This window comes from Narcine bancroftii, chromosome 1 (genome assembly GCF_036971445.1).
Source record: "Narcine bancroftii isolate sNarBan1 chromosome 1, sNarBan1.hap1, whole genome shotgun sequence".
Lineage (NCBI taxonomy): Eukaryota > Metazoa > Chordata > Chondrichthyes > Torpediniformes > Narcinidae > Narcine > Narcine bancroftii.
In genome coordinates, this window is record NC_091469.1 from 128,922,997 (window position 1) to 128,934,011 (window position 11,015).

At 48.4% G+C, this 11,015-nt stretch overlaps 1 protein-coding gene across 4 annotated transcripts in view; it reads right to left on the bottom strand.

Annotated features, from left to right (window-relative positions):
• The window catches only part of LOC138763992 (splicing regulatory glutamine/lysine-rich protein 1-like), a 151,681-nt gene extending 141,366 nt beyond the window's left edge, over positions 1–10,315 (bottom strand). For all 4 annotated transcript variants that reach the window (XM_069939134.1, XM_069939153.1, XM_069939145.1 and 1 more), the window contains exon 1: positions 9,909–10,315. In XM_069939134.1, the coding sequence (XP_069795235.1) occupies positions 9,909–10,024 (116 nt within the window). In that variant the 5' untranslated portion in view covers positions 10,025–10,315. The remainder of the gene's footprint in view (positions 1–9,908) is intronic.
• Between the last annotated feature and the right edge of the window lie 700 nt (positions 10,316–11,015).

Consider the following 11,015-nt stretch of genomic DNA (forward strand, 5'->3'; position numbering starts at 1 on the left):
ATTTTTGTCTTTACCCACATACATATCAATTGTGATCATTTTAACTCTCATTACCCGTCTTCCTCCCTCAGTCTATTTTTGTAATTGTTCTGCAAATTTTCGTGCTTCTTCTGGATCCGAGAATAGTCTGTTTTGTTGTCCTGGAATAAATATTTTCAATACCGCTGGATGCTTTAGTATAAATTTATACCCTTTCTTCCATAAAATCGCCTTTGCTGTATTGAACTCTTTTCTCTTCTTTAGGAGTTCAAAACTTATATCTGGATAAATGAAGATTTTTTGCCCTTTATGCTCCAGTGGTTTGTTGCCCTCTCTTACTTTTTCCATTGTCTTCTCCAGTACCTTTTCTCTTGTAGTATATCTTAGGAATTTTACTACAATAGATCTTGGTTTTTGTTGTGGTTGTGGTTTAGAGGCCAATACTCTATGTGCCCTTTCTATTTCCAATTCTTGCTGTAGTTCTGGACATCCTAGGGTCTTAGGGATCCACTCTTTTATAAACTCCCTCATATTCTTGCCTTCTTCATCTTCCTTAAGGCCCACTATCTTTATGTTATTTCTTCTGTTATGGTTTTCCATTGTATCTATTTTTTGAGCTAGTAGTTCTTGTGTCTCTTTAGTTTTTTTATTAGATTTCTCCAATTTCTTTTTTAAGTCTTCTACCTCCATTTCTGCTGCTACTGCCCGCTCTTCCATCTTGTCCATTTTCTTTCCCATTTCTGTTAAGGTCATCTCCATTTTATTTATTTTCTCTTCTGTGTTGTTTATTCTTTTTCTTAAATCCTTAAATTCCTGTGTTTGCCATTCTTTAAATGATTCCATGTATCCTCTAATAAGAGCAAGTATATCCTTTACCTTGCCTCTCTTTTCTTCTTCTATTTCACCATACTCTTCCTCTTCTTCTTCCTCTGGGTTGGCCATCTGTTGTTTCTTTGTTGCCCTTTCCTCCTCTTCTTTCTTGTTTCTGTTGTCTTCTGTGGTCTCTTCTTGCTGCAGGTGTTCTGCAGCTGTCGTTGCTGGCTGTGGAGATCGACTCCCCAGCTGGTCCCCCCTCCCGTCGGTGTGTTTTTTTTCATTCGCATCGCGCATGCGCGTAACTTCGCGCATGCGCGGTTGCGCACTTTTACTCGGCTCTGCGAGCCATTTTTGTAGTCCATTATTTACCGACCTGAGGGAGCGGGTTTCTCTCTCCGCAGCGGGCCTCTTCGGACAGGTAAGGCCTTCACCTTTTTCCTCCTTTGTCTTCTCTTTCTCTCTTCTTACCGTTGCTTTCGACTTTTCTTTTTTTGTCGCCATCTTCTTTCCACCTTTATACTCACTTTTCTGTAACTTTTATTTCTGTGCCTTTGTGTTTTCTCTTGTTTTTCCCGACTTTTCTGGGGAGGGCTGGAGTTCACCGTCCGGCCACTACTCCATCGCGTGACTCCTCCTCGCCCGACTTCTGGTTCAGGAGCCGGAGACCTGGTTCAGCCACGCGGAGGCGCAGTTTCACCTCTGCCAGATTTCATCCGACAAGACCAAATTCCACCACGTGGTCGCTGACCTGGATCAGGCCACCGCCAAACATGTGCTGCACCTCGTTCAGCACCCGCACACCGAAGACAAATATGGGACCATCAAGCGAGTGCTCACCGGATCCCTCGGACTGCCAGACATCAGCGTACCACTTGGATGCTGCACCTCGACGCCTTGGGGGACAGGTCCCCGGTGGAGCTGATGGACGAGATGCTCGTACTCATGGGTGATCACACCAACTGCCCACTCTTTGAGCAAATTTTCCTCGACCATCTGCCCAACAATATCCAGCCGTTACTGGCCCAAGAGAGTTTTACCGACCTGAGGAAGGTTGCTCAGAAGGCCCAAGTGCTATGGCTCGAGCAATTCCCGGAGGTCTTGGCAGTTCAGCTGGTCATGATGCACAGGCATGACCATGCCAAGCCTGCCCCTAGCGCTGCAGTAAAACACCCGGCCCCTACAGGGGCCACCAAGAGCATAACCAGGGGCACGGCATCCACTCCGGGCCTCTGCTTCTACCACCAGCGTTGGGGAGCCAAGGCTCGGAAGTGTCGTCAGCCCTGCTCGTTCCAGGGTAACGAGCAGGCCGGCTGCTGTTAATGGCTGCGGCAGCTGGCCAAAGACACAGCCTCCTCTACCTGCGGGACTCAGTCAGCGGCTGGCGCTTCCTCGTCGACACTGGGGCCCAGATCAGCATCATCTCGGCCACAGCCATCGAGTCCAGGAACAGACCTAGAGGACCTCCCCTCCGTGCGGCCAACGCAACAAAGATCTGGATGTATAGGAACAAGACGGTCCACTTCCAAATTGGCTGGTGAAAGTTCTCATGGAGGTTCACCGTCTCACATCATGCAACCGCTATTCGCCCTCATCAGAGCAATGCACAAAACGCTCACTTGGACCCCAGAGGCCTGCAATGCATTCGAGGTCACCAAAGACGCCCTCGCGAGGCTCCCATGCTTGCCCACCTGCACACCAACCTGCATATGGTGCTCTCCGTCGGTGCCTCTGCCACAGCCAGTGGCGCCGTCCTGGAGAAGCAGGTGAATGGACAATGGAAGCCACTGGCATTCTTCAGCCGGCTTCTCGACCCACCAGAGGGCAAGTATAGCGCCTTCGACTGTGAGTTACTGGGCACGTACCTGTCTGTGCGACATTTCCGCTATTTCTTGGAGGGGAGGACTTTTACCATCTTTACCGACCATAAACCCCTCACTCAGGTGCTCGCGATGGCAAAGGATCCCTGGTCGGCCCGCCAGCAGCGTCACCTCTCCTTCGTGTCCGAGTTTACCACCGACATTCGGCACAAGGTGGGGAAGGACAACGTGGTCGCCGATGCACTCTCATGATTGGCCATCTGCGTGCTGACACCTGGCCTCGACTTCCACCAGTTTGCCCGGGACCAGAAATCTGACGAGAAGCGAGCCTTCAGGACTGCCATCATGGGCCTGCGGTTCCGAGACCTCCCAACTCCTAGTGGTGAAGGCACCGTCCTGTGTGATGTCTCCATGGGCACCCCGCGGCCAGTGGTTCCCCAGCAGTGGCACAGGCAAGTCTTCCGTCACATCCACGACCTTTCGCAGCCGTCCATCAGGTCCACGGTCCGTATGGTGGCAGAGCAGTTCGTCTGGCATGGGCTGCGGAAGCAGATCGCAGGCTGGGCCAGAACACTCACCCATTACCAGACGTCCAAGGTGCATAGGCACACCAGGGTGCCCGTGCAAGAGTTCGAGCACATCCAGGAATGATTCAGCCACATTCACATGGACACAGTCAGGCCCTTACCAGTTTCCCGGGGCAACCGTTACCTGTTCACGGTGGTAGACCGCACCACTCACTGGCCAGATGCGATCCCGATGCCAAACGCCTCTACGGACTCCTGGTTCCGAGCACTGTTGCATGGATGGGTCTCCCGGTTCGGTGTTCCGAATCACCTCACCAGCAATCAGGGGGCCCAGTTCACCTCTGCGCTATGGACACAGCTCGCCAACAGGTTGGGGATAGAGCTACACCGCACCACGGCCTATCACCTGCAGGCCAATGGGCTGGTCAAGCGTCTGCACCGCCACCTTAAGTTGGCACTTATGGCCCGACTCGCCAGTCCCGACTGGGTGGACGAACTGCCTTGGGTGCTCCTGGGCATCCGCTCCACACCCAAGGAGGATCTGCAGCCGTCATCAGCTGAGCTGGTCTACGGCGCACCACTGGCACTGCCCGGTGAGTTCATCAACACACCTCACAACCCCCAGCGGTCGCCGCACAAGCTACGTCCCCACCTCCGGGCCCACTTGGACTCCTTCGCACCACCACCGCTGCCCAGACAAGGCACACGGCAATCTTACGTCCCCAGCGAGCTGCACTCCGCAGAGTACGTCTTTATTCGGCGGGGCCCGCCTGCAGCACCTCTGCAGAGACCTTATGAGGGGCTGTACAGGGTTGTCCAGCGTTCAGGATCTACGTTCACACTGGACATCGGCAGCAGGCGGGAGCTGTTTACTGTGGAGAGGCTGAAGCTAGCTCACCTCGAGCCCACCAAACCAGTGATTGTGACCCAGCCCAAGAAGCGAGGCCGCCCAGCTAAAAAGGCCATTGGCGCCGGTTCTGGGGGGGGGGGGGGGGGGGGCTGTGTGGCAGCATGCCACTAGGCAGGCAAACCAGCCCCGCTTGTAATCCACGCGGCAGGGCAGCCGGCCAAAATGTCGCCATCGGGGGTTTCCCCTTCTTCTCAGCACCAGCCTCAGATGCCTGCGCTGGGGGACCACATGACGCCCTAGTGACATCGGCGCCCCCCCAGCGCAGTTCTCAGCCAGGTCCGGGCTGGGAGTATAAGTCCAGCCCGGCAGCCAGCAATAAACCAGTTTTTTCTACTCACTGAGCTCAACCCGTCTGGTTGTGTGTTCTTTCAGTAGCAGAGTAGCTGCCGCTACATGGCCATCATTACCCTGTGAACATTTTCCAGAACTAAGTAAAATTGTCCAGTTATATCTGTTGTTTCTGAATGACGTACAGCTGTATACAAACATTTTCAGCCATGAGACTGATTAAAAACAAAATGAGGCCATCATTGATTCAAATTTGAAGAGCTCTGCTGCTCTCAGTAACTAATTAACTCCAAACAGTAAAAGCTTGGCGAAATCAAAACAGACTCAAAGTCTCATTAAGTTAAGTACCGTATATTTCAGCGTTCAAGTCAAGTCATGAAACCCTCAAAAATGAGGGGTGAGTAGTCAACTATATGTCAGGTATACTTTTTAGGCCTTAAATTCAACTCAAAATACCACTCAACACCAATTCAGTGAACAAGTTGACCTTTGAAGACTAATTCAGCATAAAAGCCAACCCTTGGGGAAAAAATAACCCAAAACCCCGACTACAACAAATTTTAATGCCACCAGAATATTAAAACAAAATTTTTATTGGAAAAAAAACATTTAGATTCCTTCAAAATCACTCTCATCATCTGAGACATAGCAGCAAGCACATCCATACTCTCACTGTTTAAACAGTCATCATACGGGTCCCAGTCTGTATGTGATGAGGTGGCTTCATCGTCAGTATCCCACAATAAATTATCTTCCATGCCACCCATTGCACACGAGAAATCATACTTTTTCAACGCTTTTATTACAATCTACTTGCACTTTATCTCATGTTTTGAGCACAAAATCACAGCACATCAAGTAATGCAGAACGCTTGCCTGGCCTTTTGTAACTTATTTTTCTGCACATCATCCAAGTATTCCATTCATCACACACAGGGTCTTTGGATGGCTTATTCAAGCAGACATCAAGAGATTGCAATAGAATCTGTCAAACCACCCGGGATAACAGCCATACAAGTATTATTTAGTGCTAATCTACTTTTAGTGTTCTCAGTTGAATGGCTACAAAACATATCCCAGACCAGCAAACTCTATTCCTTGTGTAAACCGCCTGGCCACATTACAAACATTGTCCATCCATAGCTTTACACCATTTTCATGCATCCATCCTTTTTCATGAAAATGTACAAAAATATCTGATGAAAATTTTATTTTAGATTTAAGTTTGTGCTTGAAGATTACCATGGGTCTTAACTTCACCCCATTGGCCATGCACAATAAACATGGCCCTTTCATGGCCTGTACTTCTGGTTTGCAGTTTTCAAGTCGTCACTTTGATTTATTGTTCATACCATGCTCGTACGTTAAAATCGAGACAGTGTTTCTCCAGAACCATGGAACATATTTACATAAATACAAGTTAGAATGGAAGTTAAACACATTAAAATATTAAGACATATACAGTTAAATTCCACGGTACACTATCCATGCATGTTCTGGGAATTCAGGAGCTGGATGGCTTGGGGAAAAAAACTGTTGCCCAATCTGGACACAAGTGCCCGGTAGATAGCAGAAGGGAGAACAGTTTACATGAGGGGTGTTTGGAGTCTTCCACAATGTTTACTGCCTTTTGCCTGCAATTTTTAGTCATAATACCAGATTTTTCCTGACATGAAATGGTTGCAGCAGTCTACTGTAGCTTCAAAATCTTTGCTGTGTTCTGGATGCGACTTTGCCCACTTCTTTGCAAATATTTTTATTTCACATGACCATGTAGCAATCTTGCCTCTATTCACGTACCCATTCTGCAATGTGATTTTCCAGTTCTGGCCAGCAATTGCCTTTTTGGTGTTTTTCTTATAGTCTCTTCTTGCTTTCTCCAATCTATTACCAACTTCTCATCAAATTTTCTTGCAGCAGCTCAGTTGTTGGGTTTCTTGGCATTTCTATTACTTTAAAACTAACTTCATACTTTCAATGTGTTGCTGGAGCCTATATGCTAACCACCCTCAGCCAGCACCCTCCAGCTCAGTCATCATGATTTTTGGGGGTCGACTTATGTGCCCAATATATGATAAAACCATTACAATGAGGCCAAAAATGGGGACTCGACTTATCTGCCAAAATACACGGAAATGGTTTTTTTTCATATATTAAATCAATATATCATGAGAAAATGCTAAATGTGTCATATTAAAATATTTTTACAAGAATTGAATGGGGGGGTGGGTACAAGAGTTGTACGGCGCACCTTAACTCATGCATGAAAAAACTGACGCATAGAATGAAAATAGTTGGCTTGAACTACAGCATCCACCAGGCAGCGTGTTCCACATTCAAACCACTCTGGGTTAAAAAAAATCCCCTAATGCCCTCTAAATCTCCTACCACTTGCCTTAAACCTAGGGCCTCTTATTATACACATCTTTTGCCAGAGAAAATATTATCTACTTTGTCTATGACCTTAATAATTTTGGACATCTCAATCAGGTTCCTCTCAGCCTACTCACCTCCAAAGAAAACCTATCCAGTGAACATATAAATAAAATGATAGTCAAAGCACAAAACTAAGTTGGAATTCTAGACTAGTCTATTTTTTAATCTGCGTTTGATGCATATCCTTCCAGGTCCTGCCTATTAACCCAAAGACATTTGTACCTGCTGCTACAGCAGTCCATTCCTGAGAGGGACTACCATCATCATAAAAAAGTTGCCCCTTTGAAATCTCTCCTCTCACGATAAACTGATGCCTCTAGTTCTAGGATCGCCCACCCTGGGAAAATGACTGTAAGCATTCACTTTATCCATTCCTCTCTTTGCTGAAATGCGCTATTTCAGATGCAGCCAAGTGAATCTCCTCTACATCACATGCAAGAATATAATATGGCAATTGGAAGTGCACAAAGTACTCCTCCAAATGAGGATAAACTAATGCTAATCACCCTGCTACAGGAACTCAATAGATCAAGCATGATCAGTAGGAGAAAAATGAATGTCCAATGATTCAAGCCAAAACTCTTTAGCAAGGCTGGAGAAATGAAATTGAGAAACAAGAAAGGGTGGGAGAAGTGGGACAGAGGCCCCGTGTAGGACTGGTGAAACAGGAAGAGGCGAAACATGAGTGAAAGGCAAGTAGACTGGCAGATGCGAAAGGGAGAGAGAACCAAGTAAAACAGTTAGTCTATCAGTGTATTTAGCTTCAATTTCCAGCAACTGCAGTCTCTTGTGTGCAAACTAATATTCTACACCACAATAGCTTATATTTTATGCCTTGGCAAGTATCCTAAAATTTTCTTGTCTGGATGCATCACAGCTTGATATGTGAACTGTTCTGCCCAAGACTTCAGAGTGTTGTGAACACAGCTCAAACCATCAGGCAAACCTCCATCAATTTGTCTGTACCATACCTCCTGCCAACATAAAGGACCCTGCCACCCTGAGCATTCATAAAATGCTGGAGGAACTCAATGAGTCAGACAGTATTCATGTAAGCCAATAATAGACAGCAAAGGGCTAAAGCTAAAATGTTGACTATCTATTGTCTTCCATGGATGCTGCCTGATCCACTGAGTTCCTCCACCATTTTGTGTGTTAATCCAGTATTCTAGTATCTACAATATTTCCTATTTGCCCTTTATATTGAGCAGAAGATACTTGAACTTGAAAAGACAGATCTCCACATTCAATGATGATTTGTTTCTTGCTATACTCAGACCACTAAATAGACCCTCATTGGTAAAAGATAATGCCCCTACACTTTTTTTAAAATTGTAATTTTTCTTTATGCTGCACCTTGTATTTCACACAACCTTTCACTTTTCATTGTTACTGCACAAGTTGATGCATTTAAGTACAGGTTTTCTTGCCTGAAATAACACGGAGTTTATTGCCACGTGTAATTGAAAGGGTTTGTCCTTTGTTCCAAGTGACAATAAACAATTCAACTAAGGCAAATATGCATGTGCCATCTTTACCGACTTCATTCACCCCTGCAGGATCCTTAAACTGAAACAAAGGTTCATCAGTATTTCCACAATTCCCATTTCTGTTTATTCCTATTATTTTATCAAAATACATCAAAGTAAAACATGGAAGTCTGCAGACAGAGACTGTAGTAAAAACACACAGAAATTCTGAAGGAACTCAGCCGGTCTTGCAGTACACATAAGAGGTAAAGACAAACTGGTGATGTTTCAGACCCTTCGAAGCAAAGAACAGGAAGGCGTCAGAAGAATAAAGATTGAAGACTGGCAGCAGGAGTCCCAAAACAACAAAAGGTGTTAATTGGATAAGTTAAGAGGAGAGATAAGATCGATTTTGACTCTGTGATTTGGTATTTTTCTTATAATCTCTTCTTGCTTTCTCCAATCTATTACCAACTTCTCATATATCAAATTTTCTTGCAGCAGCTCAGTTGTTGGGTTTCTTGGCATTTCTATTACTTTAAAACTAACTTCATACTTTCAATGTGTTGCTGGAGCCTATATGCTAACCACCCTCAGCCAGCACCCTCCAGCTCAGTCATCATGATTTTTGGGGGTCGACTTGTGTGCCCAATATATGATAAAACCATTAAAATGAGGCCAAAAATGGGGACTCGACTTATCTGCCAAAATACACGGAAATGTTTATTTTTTTCATATATTATATCATGAAACATATACCCTGCACTGGGTCTTCCCACCGCGCGCAAATGCCCGTGGCACGGGGGGGTTGGGGGTCCTTTGAATCAGATGCGCTTATTGATTTACGATGCAAGGCAAAAATGTATTGACTCTCGTTAAATGATCACATAAAAGCCTGAGGGAAAAGGGAGAGCGACAGAGCTGGGGGGATTGGCAACAAGGGGGAACGGAATAAGTGCCACCTGATTGGAGGGTGCCCACACTGGACACGAGGTGCTGTTCCTCCAATTTGAAGGTGGTCTCAGTCTGGCAGCGCAGAGGGCAAGTCACGAAGAGAATGGGATTGGGAATCGAACTGGGTGGCCCACTGGGAGATCCGGGCTATCGCAGCGGACCGCTCAACAAAGCGACCTCCCAGTCTGCACCCAGTCTCTCCGATGTCGAGACCACCAGATGCAGTCAACCCAAACATGTCTGAAAACACATCCAAGTTCTGGAAGGGCCTGTTACCGTGCAGGATCTCGATTTATTTTCAGGTGCATTTGAGCACCACCCCCCCCAACCCCCACCCCCACCCCCACCACACCCCCCCCCCCACCCCCCCCCCACCCCCCCCCCACCCCCCCCCCACCCCCCCCACCCCACCCCCCCCACCCCCCCCACCCCACCCCCCCAGAGGAGAGCACCCCCCCCCTACACCAACTGAACGGTCGCAGCAATGAACCTTTCTCACCCTCTCTAACCCTCCCCCTCACACCCGAAGCAAGGACACGACGAATTAAGGGGCAGTTAGCTGGCGTGGGGTGTGGGGAGCGACGTAAAATGGCGCCGATGCGCGAATGCTCGGCTGCAGCGGCCGGGGGCGAGGGCAGGAAAGCGCGCCGGCGGCCTGCTCCTCTCCCCGGCCCGGCCCCAGCGCACCCACGACGGGGCCCCGGCTACTCACTCGGGAGGGAAGACGCGGAACTCCACGATGTCGCCCAGGAAGCTGAAGAGCGTCCTCAGCTGCTCGCTGCTGGCCACCGGAGACACGTTGGAGACCTGGACCACGGCGGTCATCATGATGCGGCCGGCCCCGTCCGCCCGCCCGCCCGCCCGCGACTCCTCGCTCTGGAGAAGCGAAAGGCGCCTCGACTCCCGCTTTCCGCGACTGTGTTGGTGTGCGAACGTGTCTCTCTGCCTCGGCCTGCTGATTTGTTCCGACTCTCGGACTGCAGCCTCTCGCCGCTCGCTTGGACAAGCGCCCCGCGTTAGGCCTCTCTCCCAGCAGCCCCCGCGGCGCGGCGAATGATTGACACTCAGCCCTGCACTGGGTCTTCCCACCGCGCGCAAATGCCCGTGGCGCGCGGGGCGGGGGGGGTTCCTTTGAACCAGATGCGCTCATTTATTTACGATGCAAGGCAAAATGTATTGACTCTCGTTAAATGATCACATAAAAGCTGCAACTGTAAAAGGAGTGAGCAGGCATTTCAGATTTTATTGTCATGAACATGTCACAAAATTCATTGGTTTGCAGCTGCGTCACGGTGCAAACATCCAGAGAACCACCTGACAAAATAAAAACTCCAAGAGAAAGTCAGGCTCATTGTCCATTCAGAAATCTGATGGCAGAGAGGAAGGCGCTTCCTTGTGCTGCTGAGCACTAATCTTCAGGCTCCTCGTGGTCTTCAGGGGACCGTACGGAGGGTTCGCATGAATGAGGTGCACCTCTTCGACCGACGGGTCAGTCTGAAAGACTGGACCTGTTGTGGCCAACCATGGAGGAATCGAGGAACCATTCACCGACTTCCTAGGGAAGGCAAACATACATTGGTGAGGGGTGGTGGGACAAAGGAGCGAGTGAATGGCATGCAATGCCTCTGGTGGGACATCCTGCCAGCACGACACTGACTGGACTTCAGGGCCAGGAGCACAGCCTTCCAAACAGTGACTATCCTATCCATTACCCCTGGGGTTAGAACTGGTGGTCCCACTGGCTCTGGCATGGAAGTACTGGCCCAACTCCTCACTCATGAACGAGGATCCCCGATCACTGTGGATGTAATCGGGGTAC